Source organism: Macaca mulatta, chromosome 2 (assembly GCF_049350105.2).
Source record: "Macaca mulatta isolate MMU2019108-1 chromosome 2, T2T-MMU8v2.0, whole genome shotgun sequence".
In the NCBI taxonomy this organism is placed as follows: domain Eukaryota; kingdom Metazoa; phylum Chordata; class Mammalia; order Primates; family Cercopithecidae; genus Macaca; species Macaca mulatta.
In genome coordinates, this window is record NC_133407.1 from 162101357 (window position 1) to 162120098 (window position 18742).

The following is an 18742-nucleotide window of genomic DNA, read 5'->3' on the forward strand; positions in this document are numbered from 1 at the left end:
CGACTGTGAATCCATCTGATCCTGGACTTTTTTTGGTTGGTAGGCTATTAATTATTGCCTGAATTTCAGAGCCTGCTATTGGTCTATTCGGGGATTCAACTTCTTCCTGGTTTAGTCTTGGAGGAGTGTAAGTATCCAGCAAATTATCCATTTCTTCTGTGTTTTCTAGTTTATTTGCATAGAGGTGTTTATAGTATTCTCTGATGGTAGTTTGTATTTCTGTGGGATTGGTGGTGATATCCCCTTTATCATTTTTTATTGCGTCTATTTGATTCTTCTCTCTTTTCTTCTTTATTAGTCTTGCTGGTGGTCTATCAATTTTGTTGATCTTTTCAAAAAACCAACTCCTGGATTCATTGATTTTTTGGAGAGTTTTTTGTGTCTCTATCTCATTCAGTTCTGCTCTGATCTCAGTTATTTCTTGCCTTCTGCTAACTTTTGAATGTGTTTGCTCTTGCTTCTCTAGTTCTTTTAATTGTGATGTTAGGGTGTCAGTTTTAGATCTTTCCAGCTTTCTCTTGTGGGCATTTAGTGCTATAAATTTCCCTCTACACACTGCTGTAAATGTGTCCCAGAGATTCTGGTATGTTGTATCTTTGTTCTCTTTGGCTTCAAAGAGCATCTTTATTTCTGCTTTCATTTCGTTATGTATCCACTAGTCATTCAGGAGCAGGTTGTTCAGTTTCCATGTAGTTGAGCGGTTTTGATTGAGTTTCTTAGTCCTGAGTTCTAGTTTGATTGCACTGTGGTCTGAGAGAGAGTTTGTTATAATTTCTGTTCTTGTACATTTGCTGAGGAGTGCTTTACTTCCAACTATGTGGTCAATTTTGGAATAAGTGCGATGTGGTGCTGAGAAGAATGTATATTCTGTTGATTTGGGGTGGAATGTTCTGTAGATGTCTATTAGGTCCACTTGCTGCAGTTGAGTTCAATTCCTGGATATTCTTATTAACTTTCTGTGTCATTGATCTGTCTAATGTTGACAGTGGGGTGTTGAAGTCTCCCATTATTATTGTATGGGAGTGTAAGTCTCTTTGTAAGTCTTTAAGGACTTGCTTTATGAACCTGGGTGCTCCTGTATTGGGTGCATATATATTTAGGATAGTTAGCTCTTCCTGTTGAATTGATCCCTTTACCATTATGTAATGGCCTTGTCTCTTTTGATTTTTGATGGTTTCAAGTCTGTTTTATCAGAGACTAGGATTGCAACCCCTGCTTTTTTTTGTTTTCCATTTGCTTGGTAGATCTTCCTCCATCCCTTTATTTTGAGCCTGTGTGTGTGTCTGCATGGGTCTCCTGAATACAGCAAACTGATGGGTCTTGACTCTTTATCCAATTTTCCAGTCTGTGTATTTTAATTGGACCATTTAGTCCATTTACATTGAAGGTTAATATTGTTATGTGTGAACTTGGTCCTGTCATTGTGATATTAGCTGGTTATTTTGCTCATTAGTTGATACAGTTTTTTCCTAGCATTGATGGTCTTTACATTTTGGCATGTTTTTGCAATGGCTGGTACTGGTTGTTCCTTTCCATGTTTAGTGCTTCCTTCACGGTCTCTTGTAGGGCAGGCCTGGTGGTGACAAAATCTCTAAGCATTTGCTTATCTGTAAAAGATTTTATTTCTCTTTCATTTACGAAACTTAGTTTGGCTGGATATGAAATTCTGGGTTGAAAATTCTTTTCTTTAAGAGCGTTGAATATTGGCCCCCGCTCTTCTGGCTTGGAGAGTTTCTGCCGAGAGATCTGCTGTTAGTCTGATGGGCTTCCCTTTGTGGGTAACCCGACCTTTCTCTCTGCCTGACCTTAAGATTTTTTCCTTCCTTTCAACTTTGGGTAATCTGACAATTATGTGTCTTGGAGTTACTCTTCTCGAGGAGTATCTTTGTGGCATTCTCTGTATTTCCTGAATTTGAATGTTGGCCTGCCTTACTAGGTTGGGGAAGTTCTCCTGGATGATATTCTGCAGAGTGTTTTCCAACTGCTGCCTTGCAGTTAGATCTCCGACTGCTGTGCTAGCAATGAGGGAAGCTCCGTGGGTGTGGGACCCTCCAGGCCAGGTGTGGGATATAATCTCCTAGTGTGCCGTTTGCTAAGACCCTTGGTAAAGCGCAGTATTAGGGTGGGAGTTACCTGATTTTCCAGGTGTTGTGTGTCTCAGTTTCCCTTGGCTAGGAACAGGATTCCCTTCCCCCTTGCACTTCCCAGGTGAGGCAGTGCCTCACCCTGCTTCAGCTCTCACTGGTTGGGCTGCACCAGCTGACCAGCACCAATTGTTGGGCACTCCCCACTGAGATGAACCCAGTACCTCAGTTGAAAATGCAGAAATCACCCGTCTTCTGTGTTGCTTGTGCTGGGAGCTGGAGGCTGGAGCTGTTCCTATTAGGCCATCTTGCTCAGGATCCCTTAACTTCTTTTTCTAAGGCTAGTGGTGGTAGTTTTGTTTTTTGACATTTTCTTATAATGAGTTTTTCTTTATAATTTTTAATTTATGCTATAATGTTTCTTATTTACAATATTATCTCTTAAATCTTTGAGTACATTACATTTTCTCACCTGATAATCTCTTCTAAATTACCTTCTCCAGTTGGTTTTCTTCCCTTCCTTAATGTTAGCCATTCTTCAGGTGAAGGTTAATCCTCGGTGTACTCTTCATGTTTAAGGGGAGGGTCTAAAAGCTTGTGGGTAGGGCTTACCAATGGAGTTTCATTGCATGATGATCTTATTGAGCTTATTGGTAGCCCTTATCTCAGTATCTTTAGTTTCTCTTGGGCTGGTCAGATTTTCAAGAGAAGACTTCTCATTTCCATTGTGGAGGGAAAAGGCTTTTTACCAGCAGTCTTCAAGCTCAGTAGGGGAAAGGCTTCAAGCACTCAGGAAGCATGCATTCACTCTATTTGGAACAGTACCCTTACTTGCAACTGTGCCTCATGTGCCATAGTCCACAGACACTTCTTTTACCTCTCCAGAGAATAAAATTAGTTGTCTGTTGGAGTAACAAAAAGTGTGGAGCTGAGGAGGGGATCTATGGATGAAGTTGTTTTCTGGCCAGGCACAGTGGCTCATGCCTGTAATCCCAGCACTTTGGGAGGCCAAGGTGGAAGGATCACTTGAGCCCTTGAGTTTGAAACCAGCCTGGGCAACATACTGAGACTCCGTCTCTCCAAAAAAAAAAAAATTGCTTCTTAGGCAGCTTTCATCTAGACCTCCTTATCTCAGCTATCACCTCCCTCCCACCCCCATCACCGTATTTTCCAGAGGTACATGATGCTGCTAATTCCTGAGCCTTTTGAAGATTCTGCAGAGTACGTTCTACTGATTCTTGGATTTTCTTACTGTCAGCTTTAGATTCTGCTTTCTCAGATCTGTTAAGTCAGTTACCACTTACTCATCTGCTTTTCAGCTTCCAAAATTAATTTTATTGTTGCTGATTTCTCTATTGTTTTTCCTGTTCTTGTGTTTTGTGCTTTAAAAAATGCTATTATTTTAGCTTTAGCAATGTTTCTAAGTGGGTGAAAGAGGTGTGTGAACAAGACCCCCATCTTTTCCCAGATGTCCTGATATTATTTCTCCCAAGTATTACTAAGCTTTTAATGAGTATTAGAGATAAAGAGCTTGAAAATATATCTGAAATGTAGGTAGGCAGTGTTGCTAATTAAAGGCAAGTCTGTCGTCATCACTAACTTTATGTGTGAAGTGCATTAATTTGCTCATTTACTTCTCATATTCTTATGAAAAAGGTACTATAATTATCTTCATTTAATAGATGAGGAAAATTAAGACTTAGAGGGTATGAAGAACATGCATTGGGTCACATGTCCAAGAAGTAGTACGATATCTAACTCCAGAGCCTGTGTCCTTAACCACTGAGCAGCAGTGCCTTCTTTATAATCAGTATCCACTAAGCTACAATTAAGATTGATAGGCCTGTAGGAAAGTTAAGAACCCTAACAAGGACACATGACTAGTTCTTGTTTTAGGATATGACCACCCACAGTGAAGCTGTAGGTCTCTTAAGTCTACCCCACATCAGAATTGTAGCCCTAAAGTGAACTTACGACCTTAGGAACCAGGAAAAGGAGTAGAAGTTGCAGGAATAGTCAGACCCTGCAGCCTCGATGGCAGCTCCATGGGTGATTTCCATCAGCCTAGCTGCATGTATTTCACCACTTTAGAGACTTATGCTGCAGTGATATGTCGTCAGTGGACTGTTAGGTGCTGGTTTCATGTTGTAGTGTCTGACTGCTTAGTAGGGAGCTACCAATTACTTATAGTTAAATGAATGAGATGTGACAAATAATCCTTTTACTTTCCCTTTGGTTAAAGCTGAAGGAATTGAAGAATCTGCAGCAGCAATACTTACAGATTAATCAAGAGATCACAGAGTTACGTCCACTGAAGGCTCAACTTCAGGAGTATCAAGATAAGACAAAAACATTTCAGATTATGCAAGAAGAACTCAGGCAGGAAAACCTCTCCTGGCAGCATGAGCTGCATCAGCTCAGGTACGATAATCCCTCCTTTTCAACTCTTTTCATTTTACCTTTTTATTTTGAAATAATTGTAGATTTGGGAAGATAGTGCAGAGAGCTTCTATGTACACTTCACCCAGTTTCTTCCAGTGGTAACATCTTATATAACTGTAGCACAGTATCAAAACCAGGAAACTGCCATTGGTACAATTCACAGACCACATTCAGATTCCACCATTTTTACATGCATTTGAGTATCTGTGTGTGTGGTTCTATACAATTTTGTGACATGTGTATTTATGTAAGCACCACCAAAACCAAAACACAGAACTACTCCATCACCACAAATACGTCCTTTGTGCTACTAGTCTATAGTCACGTTCCTCCCTTCCCTACCCTCCTTGCATCCTCAACCCCTAGCAACCACTCACCTGTTTTCAATTTTGTCATTTTGAGAATGTTTTCTTTTCTTTTTTCTTTTTCTTTTTTTTTTTTTTTTGAGACAGAGTCTCGCTCTGTGGCCCAGGCTGGAGCCAGTGGCGCGATCTCGGCTCACTGCAAGCTCCACCTCCTGGGTTCACGCCATTCTCCTGCCTTAGCCTCCCGAGTAGCTAGGACTACAGGCGCCCACCACCATGCCCAGCTAATTTTTTTGTATATTTAGTAGAGATGGGGTTTCACCGTGTTAGCCAGGATGGTCTCGATCTCCTGACCTCATGATTCGCCTGCCTCGGCCACCCAAAGTGTTGGGATTACAGGCGTGAGCCACTGTGCCCGGCTTAGAATGTTTTCTAACTGGAATAACCCTTTGAAATTGGCTTTTTTCATGTGCCATAATGCCCTTGAGATCCATCAGTATTGTTGTACGTATCGTAGTTCATTCTTTTCATTATAAATAATGTTTCATATTATGAATATACCACTGTATTCACCTGTTGAAGGACATGCATAGTGTTTTTAATTTTTAGCTACTCTAATAGTGCTACTATGAACATTTGTATATAGGTTTTTGTGTGGACATAAGTTTTCATTTCTTTGGGATAACTGCCCAGGAGTGCAAATGCTAGCTCATAGAGTAAGTGAATGTTTTGTTTTTTAAGAAACTGCAAAACCACTTTGCATAATGGCCAAACATCTTTTTAATGTGCGTATTTGACATCCATATATCCTCTTTGATGAAATATCTGTTTGTGCCTTTTGTCCATTTTCTAATTGGGTTAACTTTTTACTGTTAAGTTTTAAGCATTCTTTATATATTATAGGTATGCATTCTGTGTTTGATTTGTGGTTTGCAAATATTTTTTCCCAATTTGCAGCTTATCTTTTATCTCCCTCAACAGGGTCTTTTTAATTTTGATGAAATCCAGTTTATTGATTATTTTCTCTTTATCATTCAGATTTGGTATTTTCTATTTGATTTTCAAGTTCTCTGCTTCCTACCTCCATTCTGCTGTGGCACCCAGTGAGTTAGCTTTTTAGTTTGGATATTGTATTTTTCAGTTCTAAAATTTCCATTCAGTTCTTCTTTACATCTTCTCTTTCTTTGCTGAAGCTTTCTATACTTTTTCCAGTATCTTAGTAATTGCTTGTTGAAGCATTTCTATGATGGCTGCTGTAAAATTCTTGTCATATAATTCTAATATCTGTGTCACCTCAATGTTATAATCTATTGATTTCCTTTTCTTAATCAAGTTGTGGTTTTCCTGGTTCTTGGTATGATGAGTGATTTTTAGTTATATTCCGAACATTTTGGAGATTATAAGACTTTCAGTCTTATTTGAATCTTCTGTGTTAGCAGGCTTCACTGACAACACACCAGCAGAGGAAAGGAGACACTAGGTGGATGGTGAACTCCAGGCACCCCATTCAACTTTCGTTGATACCCCTAGAAGGAAGGGATGCCCTGATACTGCCAGGGGAAGTGAAAGTCCATGATGCCCACATGGCCTTCATTGATACTGTGCTGGAAGGAATGGAGAGGGGCACCTCATTATTGCCAGGTGGTGGTGAAAGTCCAGGCTGTCCGCTTAGCCTCCACTGACACTATGGGGAATGGTTGAAGAGGGGCATCTTGTTACTACTGGGTGGTACTCAAAGTCCCAGATTCCCCACTTGGTCTCTTCTGATACCACCTCTGCAGGGACAAGGAAGAGTGCCTTATCAACCTTGTTATGGTGGAGGTGGATGTCCAGGCCCCACATGTTGCCTCCAGTGATACCACAGTGGGAGTGGGGGGAGGAGGGGCAGTCGGAGAGAGGAACCTTCTTAACACTAGGTGGTCATGAGAGCCCAAGCTCCATACTTGGCCTTTTCTGACACTACTCCAGTAGGGAGGGTGAGGTGTACCTTGTTATCACCAGCCAAGAAGGTAACTAGCTCATCTACCAGGTCTTTGTTAATGGGAGTGGTGAGATACTGTGGTTTTTCCATGTTGTTTGCCTGGAGTATGGTGGTTATTATCATGAATGTCTCTGTCTAACTAGACTGTCCCTTCCTGGTCCTTTGTCAAGACAGAGTAAACCTGGTACTCATTGGTGTTCCTGGGTCATGGAATTCTCCAGTATCCAGTTTGGGATATGCAGAATACAAATGGTAAACCAAGGAACTTGCCACCATGTCATTCCTCAAGTCTGGGGATCCCTAGCTGGCTTGCCACCTTCATCTTTCTAAATTTTCTTATGTTTGTTTTTATTTATAAGGCCAAAGGGTTTTATCTATGCAGGTTGAGTATTCCTTATCTGAAATGCTTGGGATTGGAAGTGTTTTGGATTGTGGATTTTTTTGGATTTTGGAATATTTGCATTATCTAAATGAGCATTTCCTTTGAGTGTCATTGCAGTGCCCAAAAAGTTTTGGATTTTGGAGTATTTCTGATTTTCTGATTAGGGATACTCAGCCTTAGTTGGAGGAATAAGGAGAAATGTGTTTATTTTATTTTGTCTAGAACTAGAAATCCTAGCTCTTGTTTTTAAGGAACAGAACAATAACAATGCTATCATGGCAGAAGAAATTAAGATAGGATCTATAATTCTGATTTTTTTTAAATTCAATTTTTCTAACAAATTTAATCCCAAGAATAAACACTTAGTGTATAAAAACAGGTCTAGTTGTTGCAGCCTCATTTTGGGGAGGTTGTAACTGTTTAACTTAAGATGGTTCATGCTGCCTTAATAAATTCAAACTTGGCTGGGCGCGGTGGCTCACACCTGTAATCCCATCACTTTGGGAGGCCAAGGCGGGTGGATCATCTGAGGTCAGGAGTTCAAGACCAGCCTGGCTGTCTCTACTAAAAATACAAAAATTATCTGGGCATGGTGGCGTGCGCCTGTAATCCCAGCTGCTTGGGAGACTGAGGCAGGAGAATTGTTTGAACCCGGGAGGTGGAGGTTTCAGTGAGCCAACATCATGCCACTGCACTCTAGCCTGGGTGACAGAGTGAGACCCTGTTTCAAAAAAAAAAAAAGAAAAACAAATTCAAAAAGCTTTCAAGATTTGATATTAAAAGGAGAATTACCATGTTGGACATTGCTGCTGATCACACAGCACCCGCTTTGTCTCACCAATGTTAGAGGACAAGAGGCAAATGAATACAGAAAATATGAGTTGGAGTCTCAATTCCTATCCAGCTTACAAGGGGCCACTAGAATGACAACTGTCAATATAGTATAAATATCATAACATCTCTAAGAGAGTTCTTAATGTTCAGACACCCAAGATTTTAAACCTTAAGCAACATTGATATAGCAAAATGCTTTTTAGAATTCAGTGATTTAAATGTTATGGAGTAAAATTACATCTAAAAGATTTTCATATTTAACATCTTTATGGACTTGCTTATAAGTGAAATGTATCAAGCTCATTGCATGGAGTTGGCAGCTTCCCCAGATAATACAAGAACAATTTTTTTTTTCTTTAAACAAATGATGATGATTGCAGAGCAAGTAAAAAAAAAAAAAGGCAAAGCAACTGAGTTTTGCTCTCTAGAAATATAAATTTGTTTCTTCTTTTCGAAATTGAATCTCAAGAGAAAAGATAAATTGCTCCATTTTGACCTCCATTTTTCTTCAGGGATTAGCACCCCAGCTTTATTCTGTTAGAATCTTAATATATCATCAAAAGTTTAGGTGCTTGCTGTGTCCTTCAGATGCACTTTAATGCTGAGCATTGAATTCAGGGTCCTCCAAAGGTGACTGGTACCGTGTCAGAGCATCGCTTAATCCTCTAATTTTATCTCCACATCACCTAGAACTACAGAAATATTAAAGTGTTCAGCTACTAGTGTAAACCTAAGAAGAGCTGCAAAGCTCTAAAGGCCTCTAAAGGCTTATTTCCTGCAGCCTTTCTTCTTTAAATTTCCTCTAATGGCAATCTAAAAGGATATTTATTTTCCTTATTTCCTTATATAATTGACCCTTGGGGAAGAGAAAAAGAGATAGAGAAAAAAAGATTTCTGTTTTTTCTCCACATTTTCTCTTTCTACCTTTTTCTTAGCCTTTCTTTCTTTACCTTCCAGATTTGAGTAACTTTGAAGATAAGCAAAGTGCTGAGGTTACAGGTGCGAGCTACCATGCCCAGCTACACATATATTTTTACCTGTGATTGTGTCATGTTTTTTCTAGGATGGAGAAGAGTTCCTGGGAAATACATGAGAGGAGAATGAAGGAACAGTACCTTATGGCTATTTCAGATAAAGATCAGCAGCTCAGTCATCTGCAGAATCTTATAAGGGAATTGAGGTCTTCTTCCTCCCAGGCTCAGCCCCTCAAAGTGCAATACCAAAGACAGGTGAGTAATTTCAATGCTGATTGTTACTCAGAGATAAATTTTTAAACAAATGATAATGATTGCAGAGAAAGTTTTTTTTTTTTTTTTTTAAAGGCACTAAACCAGAAAGCATCAACTTACTACAAATTAAGTATCTGCCACTTTTAAGTGCCCATAAGCCACCTTATGACTTCCTATGGGGCGGACAGGATTTCTAGAGGGAAGGAATTAAGCATGAGCAATCTTAGGAGAGAATTTCATCAATGCTTGTGTCCTGGCAGGCATCCCCAGAGACATCAGCTTCCCCAGATGGGTCACAAAATCTGATTTATGAGACAGAACTTCTCAGGAACCAGCTCAATGACAGCTTAAAGGAAATTCACCAAAAGGAATTAAGAATTCAGCAACTGAACAGCAAGGTAAGTGTTTCCTGTTAGACTGGAATTCAGTTTCTTTTTTCCATGACTGGAACAGGAAGGCAAATAGAAGCTGATTCAGCATAGAGTCCCAGCTGTAGCATATCTTAGGGTACACAAGTTTCACCTTTCTCAGGACCTGGGTGCTTATTCCAAAGCCCTGGACACAGGGCCATTTCTTGTTCTTTGCCCTTGGTGAGTCCTTGGGAATGATTGGATAAATTCAGAGAGTAAGAGTGAAGAAGACAACTACTTTGGGAAGCCTTCCCCCTGACCTGTATCACTTGTATTAATGCTGAGGCTACTCCCTACCCCACCCTCTTAAGAACTGTCCTCCTGTTGCTCCCTGGCTATTCAAAATATTTTTTAGTGGCACCTGCCCTAGTTCTGCCCTGTTGAGAGGAACTCAGCTAAGTAGTCTATGATAGAACTACAAGATATTTAGAGATCAATCAGAATCAGAAGTCCAGAGATTAGCTTTGAGGAGAGCCAAGAATGCCCAAAAATTGTATGCACAATAGTGTGTGTGTATAAGCTTTTCATCACAAGAACTCATCAGTTGACCAAGGGATCTGTGATCCAAAAATTATAAAGATCACTAGGCTATTTTCACAGATGAGGAAAAAGGCCCTGGAGTGGTAAGTAACTTGCCTGAGGTGTTAGGAGGAAGTCAGTCTGAGATAAACGTGATCATGTATGTGGAAAAGCACAGTGACTGCATATATAGAAGGTACTTATTAAATGTAGTTAAATTCAACTAATTGACACTGAAGTATCAGAGACTACACTATTAACTTGGAGGAGACATTTGCAGTTTTTAAAGTTTGCAGGTCCAAATGAATTGGTTAAACTGCAGACCCTTTATTGGTAGATTTGTCTGGGAGTTTTCAAAGGGACTCCAGAGCAGCTCCCATGCAGTTCCCCTTCCAGCAAATCAGCTATTTCCGGAAGTTCCACCCTTTACAGCTCTAGCCTGTCTCTTTTTTTCGTAAACTAACTCCCATCTCATCTCTGTTACATTTACTCTCCAAACATTAGACTCTGAATCACACTGGGCATTTGTCTGTCTAGGACAGTGTTTTAAACTGAAATTCAGGACCATTAATTAATGATGAAATCATTTTGGTGGGTAACAACTAAAAAATTTTTTAATGTTTTATTGAAGTAAAACATACAGAAAAGTAAATAAATCATAAGTACATCATGATATATTTTCACAAAGTGAAGATGCCTATATAATCAGCACCCAGATCTAGAATCAGAACATACCAGAACTCCAGAAGTCCCTGTGTCTTCTGTTCACTCCTACCCACTTAGAACTACATATAAATGGCGTCATACCTTCTCTTTTGTATTGCTTCATTTATTTTGTGAGATTCATCCATGTCGTTGCATATAGTGTCATTTTTCCACTCTCATGCTGTGTAGTATTGCACTGTAGGCATATACCACAATCTCTATTCTGTTGAAGGACATTTGGGCTTCTCCAGTTTGGGGCTATTACAAATAGTGCAGTTGGTGTTTTTACAGAAAAAGAAATGAGGTAAAAACATGTATGTAATATATAATAAAGAATTTGTCTGTCTTTGACAAACTTTAGTTTTAACTACGTATATTTATATACTGGGTTCTAAGTGATAAAGTTGTGTTAACACCTTTATTGAGATATGTAATTCCACTTGAAGTGTGAGAAACACTGCATCGGTCACTGTCATTCTGAGTGAGAAACAGTTCTTCCTTTAGAACTCATCTGTAAGAAAGGCACCTCATTCCTAGCCTTATTCAGCCATTAAACTAATAACTATTATTTTTCTTCCATGAGCCTGGCTGTGTGCTAGGTACTGAGGATACACATATTCCTTCATGAAGCTTACAATCTCATGAGCTTAGTCTCACTCTGAATGAGCACCAGCTAACTAGGAGAATTGCTTCTTGGGCCCCAGAATGAGATTGTAGTAGATGGGCTCTCAGCATAGATTGTTCTCTAAGCCACTGCCCTAATTCTTTTGTCAGATGTTCAGGTTTTATATTTATAGTTGGCCCTTCATATTGGTGGTTTCTGCATTCACAGATTTAATTAACTGTAGATTGAAAATATTCAGGAAAAAAACATGAATTTTAAAAATACAGTATAACAACTATTTATATAGCATTTGCATTGTGTTACGTATTATAAGTAATCTAGAGATTATTTAAAGTATATGGAGGCCACAGATAACATTGTACTGAACAGGGAAAGATTGAAGGCGTTTCCTCTAAGATCTGGAATAAGACAAGGATGCCCACTTTCACCACTGTTATTCAATATATTACTAGACACCCTAGCTAGAGCAATTAGGCAAAAGAAAATAAAGCACATCCAGATTGGAAAGAAGAGGTCAAATTAGCCTTTTTTGCTGATGATCTGACCTTATACTTAGAAAAACCGAAAGAATCCAAAAAACTGTTAGAACTGATAAACGAATTCAGTAAAGTTGCAGGATACAAAATCAACAGGCAAACACCAGTTGCATTTATATATGCCAACAGCAAACAATCTGGAAAAGAAATCAAGAAAGCAATCCCAGTCAGCCATGGTGGCTCATGCCTGTAATCTTTGCACTTTGGGAGGCCAAGGTGGGCAGATCACTTGAGGCCAGGAGTTTGAGACCAGTCTGGCCAACATAGCGAAATCCCTTCTCTACTAAAAATACAAAAATTAGCCAGGCATGGTGGTGCACACCTGTAATCCCAGCTACTCGGGTGGCTGAGGCATGTGAATCACTTGAACCTGGGAGGCGGAGGTTGCAATAGCTGAGATCGCACCACTGCACTCCGGCCTGGGCGACAAAGCGAGACTGTGTTTCAAAAATAGATAGATAGATAGATAGATAGATAGATAGATAGATAGATAGATCTAGATAGATAGATAGACAGACAGACAGAGAGCAATCCCATTTACAATAGCTACAAAGAATTTAAAATACTTAGGAATCAATTTAACCAAAGAAGTGAAAGATTTATAAAACACTGAAAGAAATTGAAAAGGACACTAAAAAAGGGAAGATATTTCATGCTCATGGATTAGAAGAATTAATAACATTAAAATGACAGTACTACAAAAAACAATCTACAGGTTAAATGCAATCCCTATCAAAATACCAATGACATTCTTCACAAAAATGGAAAAAAAAATTTAATGTGTAGGTAACCACAAAAACTCCTAAATAGCTAACTCAATCTTGATTAAAAAGAAGAAAGCTGGGCCGAGTGTGGTGGCTCACGCCTGTAATCCCAGCACTTTGGGAAGCCGAGGCAGGTGGATCACCTGAGGTCAGGAGTTCAAGACCAGCCTGGCCAACATGGTGAAACCCCGTCTCTACTAAAAATACAAAAATTATCTTGGCATGGTGGTGGGCGCCTGTAATCCCAGATACTTGGGATGCTGAGGCAGAGAATTGCTTGAACCTGGAAGGTGGAGGTTACAGTGAGCCGAGATTGCACCACTGCACTCCAGCCTGGGTGACAGAGTGAGACTCCATCTAAAAAAACACACACACACACAAAACAAAGCTGGAAGCATCACACTATCTGATTAATCAGCATGATACGGGCATAAAAACAAACACACAGATCACCAATGAAACAATTAAAAACCCAGGTATAAAGCCAGGCATTTAGGGGCAACTTATCCTTGACAAAGGCACCAAGAACATACGCTGGAGAAAGGACAATCTCTCCAATAAATAGTGCTGGGAAACTGGATATCTATATGCAGAAAAATAAAACTAGACTCCTATCTCTCATCATACAAAAATCAAATCAAAATGGATTAAAGACTTAATTCTAAGATCTGAAACTATGAAACTACTAGAACAAAACTTGTGAAAATGCTTCAGCACATGGATCTGGTCAAGGCTTTTTTGTGTAAGACCTGAAAAGTACAGGCAACCAAGGCAAAAACAGACAAATAGGATTATAGCAAGCTAAAAGGCTCTGTACAGCAAAGGAAGCAATCAACAGAGTAAAGAGACAATCCACAAAATGAGAGAAAACATTTGCAAACTACCCATCTAACAAGGGATTAATAACCAGAATATATAAGGGACTCAAACAATTAAATAGCAAGAAAACAAATAACTCAATTTAAAAATTGACGAAACATCTGAATAGACATTTCTCAAAAGAAGACATACAAATGGCCAACAGATATTAAAACAAAACTCAGCATCACTAATCATCAGAGAATTGTGAATCAAAGCAATAGTGAGATATCATCTCACCTCTGCTGAAATGGCTTTTATCAAAAAGACAGGCAGTAACAGATGCTGGCAAGGATGCAGAGAAAGGGGAACTCCCATACACTGTTAGCAATGTAAGTTAGTACAGCCACTGTGGAGAACAGTATGGAGGTATATCTAAAAGCAAAAAATAGAACTACCATATGATTCAGCAACCCACATATCTAAAAGAAAGGAAGTCAATATATCAAAAAGACATCTGTACTCCCATGTTTATTGCAGCACTATTCATAAAAAACAAAATATAGAATCAACCTAAGTACCCATCAACAGATGCATAGATTAAAAATGTGGTATATATACACAAGGGAATATTATTTAGCTATAAAGAGGTATGAAATTTTGTCATTCATGGCAACATGGATGGACCTGGAGGACATTATGTTAAGTGAAATAAGCCAAGAACAGAAAGACAAATATCACATTCTCACTCATGTGTGGGAGCAAAAAAAAGTTAATTTCATGAAGGTAGAGAGTGCATTGGGTAGTTACTAAAGGCTGGGAAGGATAAAGGAGAGGAGGGAATGAAGAGAAGTTGATTAATGTGTACAAATACATGGTTTGATAGAAGAAATAAGATCTAGTGTTAGGTAAATCAATAGGTGATTATAGTTTACCACAATCGATTGTACATTTAAAAATACCTAGAAGAGAAGAATTTAAATGCTTCTAGCATAAAGGAAAGACAAATACTTAAGGTGATGGATATTCCAGATACACTGATTTGATCTTTACAAATTATATGAATATATTACATTGTAGCATGTATCCTGAAAATATGTACATCTATTATGCATGAATTTAAAAATATTTTAAGTATATGGGAGGTTGCATATAAGTTATATGCAAATACCCTGCCATTATATATAAGGGATTTGAGCAACCCTTAAATTTTGGTATACTGGGAGTTGGGAGTCCAGGGGTGGTCCTGAAACCAATACCCCATAGGTAATAAAGGATGACTGCATTTCTACCAGCTGGTTGGATGTTTGTATATAATGTAAAAATGTGCTAGAAACGTAAAAACGTAAAAACATGAGATGGATGAAAACAAAATTCTATAATTTTCTTAACTTTCATTGCTAGACTGTCAGATTGGACACCATCAGATAGTAGATAGAGCTCTAGACTTGGAATCAAGAACCACACTTGAGTCCTAGTTTGACATCTACTAGCCATTTGTAAACAAGGACAGAAATCCTTTCTCTGTCTCAAATAAGATGATACTAGTGAAAGTACTTTGTAAGCTAACATTGCTGTTCAGAATGACAAACAAAAAATAACCCTACATCCGAAGAGCAATTTTCAGCTAACAGAGCACTTTTACAAGTATGTATGGATTCTCTTGTTCTAATTTTTTATATGCATCAAATGCCCTTTCTCACAGTTGTCTCTAGAAAACTGACGCCTCTCCTCTAAAACATTGTTTGTTTCAACTTTTTTTCACAAAAACTTACAAAAAAGAATCATCAAGAAAAGACTGAACATGCAACTGGTATACTGGGTTCCTCTCATATAATGTACATGGTCCTACAGTATATAAGTTGGAGAGACATCTCTGTGGTTATTAATGTACCTGGAGGCTAATCACAACTAAAACTTAAAACTTGACAGCCTGCAAGTGAGAGAATTGTAGTTCCAGAGTACCAAATTCAAATCAATGGGGAGAAGCTACAATAGGTAAATTTTTCATTCAATATAAAAACGAATTTTCAGTTTTTTAAATGGTTCGGGTTGCTTTGTCAGGTAGTGGGCACCCTAACACTGAACACGTTCAAGGGAAGACTGAACGATGACCTGTTAGTCATGCAGTAGAGGAGAGTTCTGCTTTAAGAGACTGAAATGTTTCTACCTGGGAGAATCTATGCTCCCAATACAGTTTCTGACATACACATAGACATGTTGGGATTTATTCTGTTTCTCCCTTCTACCACATTTTATAACTTTTTATTCTATTCTCTCAGTAACTTATAACCCTTTATGGTACTGAAGAATCTGCCTAGTCATATTATTGCACACATTTTGGGGTGACAGCTCTCTCCAGCCATATTGAGTTCTGGAGATTATAGTCATTTGTTAGTAGCGTGAACTTCGACCTGAGGCACTGCCTTCTCCCTCTTATGTACCCAGAATAGCCTATCTTATTAGATTGCTTATGGATTTCTGCTTCATGGTTTTTCAGTTAATGTACTGGGCACCCTTTAAAAAAACAAAACAAAACAAGAAAACCTTTCTGCTACTCCTCCAGAATTGTTTTCTGTCTTGGTAAAAAAAAAAAAAAAAAAAAAAAAATTATGCTTTTTCCAACTTTGAAGGAACACAAAGTGCTATTGTTGCTGTTGCTGAAACAAAGGTCTTCCATAGGAAAATTCGATCCTGAAAACTCAGAACAGTTCGCCTAAGCACTGCTTATAGTACTGCAGGATGGTGCTTATCCTCGCTTCTGTTTCAGTTCTCTCAGCTACTGGAAGAGAAAAACACCCTTTCCATTCAGCTCTGCAATACCAGTCAGAGTCTTCGTGAGAACCAGCAGCACTATGGTGACCTTTTAAATCACTGTGCAGTCTTGGAGAAGCAGGTTCAAGAGCTGCAGGCGGTGAGTAAGGAGAAGGTGAGAGACTGGGAAAAGTGTGATGACATTTAGTGTAAGTGGTGGAAGTATGGAAGAAGTTACGGAAGAAGTTAATGTAATTAGGTGTCAGGGAAGAAAATGAGAGAGAAGAAAGAGTTAATTGACATGGGAATAAGGTCTGAGAAAAATTACAGTGAAGCAATTAGAAGAAAAAAGATCAGTGAGATGGTGGGAGAGAAATCAAAACATGAGTAGGAAACAGCGATGACTGAGACTTTTGGTACTCTGAAACAGAGGAAGTATTGATTTTGCTTTAAGCAATAAGAAAATTGTAGGAAACTTCGGACCTGAGAAACGAAACAGGCAGCACTGTTGACAGCCAGGGAGAGGAGTGCAGCATTGAAGTTGGAGGAGCCTGAGAATTAGTATGAAGACATATAGGATACGGAGGAGGAGAAGGGGTTTGGGAGGGGCTGGCGAGCAAGGGAAGGATCAAAGTGGCATCTGGAAAATCCATAAACATCCACAGCAGACTTAACTTTTTTTTTTTTTAAGACGGAGTCTCGCTCTGTCACCCAGGCTGGAGTGCAGTGGCACGATCTCGGCTCACTGCAACCTCCGCCTCCCGGGTTCAAGCAGTTCTCTGCCTCAGCCTCCCGAGTTGCTGGGATTACAGGCGCCTGCCACCACACCTGGCTAATTTTTTTGTATTTTTAGTAGAGACAGGGTTTCGCCATCTTGGCCAGGCTGGTCTTGAACTCCTGACCTTGTGATCCACCCGCCTCGGCCTCCCAAAGTGCTGGGATTACAGGCGTGAGCCGCGGTGCTCGGCCCAGACTTTACTTTTAAGAGGAGAAATTCAAGAATGAGAATCTGGGAGAAAAATCTAATCAAGACGAGAGTTTTATGTAGGTGAGTAATCTGCTAGAGCAGAAGCTTCTGACTTCTAAATTTGGACTTGAGAATTATAAGCGGGGATAATCCTCTGTAAACGAGCTCTCATTTTGCTCGAGTACACTTTCTTAAGAGCTTTCGTCACTGAATTACTAAGCTTATTCTTCTTCCAGGGGCCACTAAATATAGATGTTGCTCCAGGAGCTCCCCAGGAAAAGAATGGAGTTCACAGAAAGAGTGATCCTGAGGAACTAAGGGAGCCGCAGCAAAGGTAGGGGAGTGGCTCTCTCAACCCTGGAGCATACACTAGAGTCCAGAAATTAGGCAGTAATCTAGATTTAACTGGAGTCTTTTATATGGAGTTAATATGTCTTATTAGCTTCACAGAAGTGATGTGAGGATCAAATAGTAACAATAATAACTAACATTTGTGTGTGAAAAGTTTGTAAAACAAAAAGAGCAACACCAACACACACACACACACCACTAACGATTCTATGATAGTAAAATGAAAGATAATCAGTTCCTGAAATTTCTTTAGGTATTTTCTGCAGCTTCATTTAATCCTTCTACAACTTTGCTTTTAAAATACCGTGTTCAGACAGGCTTCTATGAATTTTCTTGCTTTACAACCTTATGAAGACTTTGAATCCCTTGTATTAGCAACTGTGTTCTGCATCTAGTGATACTCTTTGTTTTCCTTTCATCCTGAAGCTTTTCTGAAGCTCAGCAGCAGCTGTGCAACACCAGACAGGAAGTGAATGAATTAAGGAAGCTGCTGGAAGAAGAACGAGACCAAAGAGTGGCTGCCGAGAATGCTCTCTCTCTGGCCGAGGAGCAGATCAGACGGTAAAGGCTGAGGGATATCGCCTCTGTTCCCTTCCGATCCTTTCTGATCATACTCGTGTACATTTCCTGCCAGACTCAGGATTTCTTAAGATCTTTTTCTCATCTTGAGGTAGTTGCTGCAATGAGTTTACCAACATTGTGGGCACCCAAGAGAACACTGTACTTTTGGGAGTGTAGGAGAGTCAGTGTTTTCTAAAGCAGTTGTTCTTAGAGAATAATAATGATATCTACCATTATTGAAAGATATCTTATTTCATCCCAGCAATAACTATATGAGGTAGGTGTTGGGTTTTCTAGAGGACCAGGTAAGTGACAACTTCATTTTCTACCTGAGATCTGAATCTATTGAAATCTTTTTTAAAAGATTAAAAGATTGAGAGATTAAAAGACTGCTTTAAAAATGATGTTAAAAGAATGTGGCTTTTCTATTTGTTGGCAAATGCACTTCCTAACCCTGAACTTTCCCTCCTAGTCACAGACAATGTTGGGCCAAGG

The 18742-nt window shown here is 39.2% G+C and overlaps 1 protein-coding gene across 27 annotated transcripts in view; it reads left to right on the forward strand.

Moving 5' to 3' along the window:
- The window catches only part of GOLGB1 (golgin B1), an 88266-nt gene that overhangs the window by 66651 nt on the left and 2873 nt on the right, over positions 1 to 18742 (forward strand). For 24 of the 27 annotated variants that reach the window (XM_077993827.1, XM_077993833.1, XM_077993835.1 and 21 more), the window contains 6 exons: positions 4327 to 4505; positions 9092 to 9257; positions 9518 to 9655; positions 16385 to 16543; positions 17572 to 17669; positions 18113 to 18247. In XM_077993827.1, coding sequence (XP_077849953.1) covers positions 4327 to 4505; positions 9092 to 9257; positions 9518 to 9655; positions 16385 to 16543; positions 17572 to 17669; positions 18113 to 18247 — 875 coding nt within the window. The remainder of the gene's footprint in view (positions 1 to 4326; positions 4506 to 9091; positions 9258 to 9517; positions 9656 to 16384; positions 16544 to 17571; positions 17670 to 18112; positions 18248 to 18742) is intronic. The other 3 variants (XM_015129981.3, XM_015129984.3, XM_015129988.3) reach the window with 1 other exon arrangement.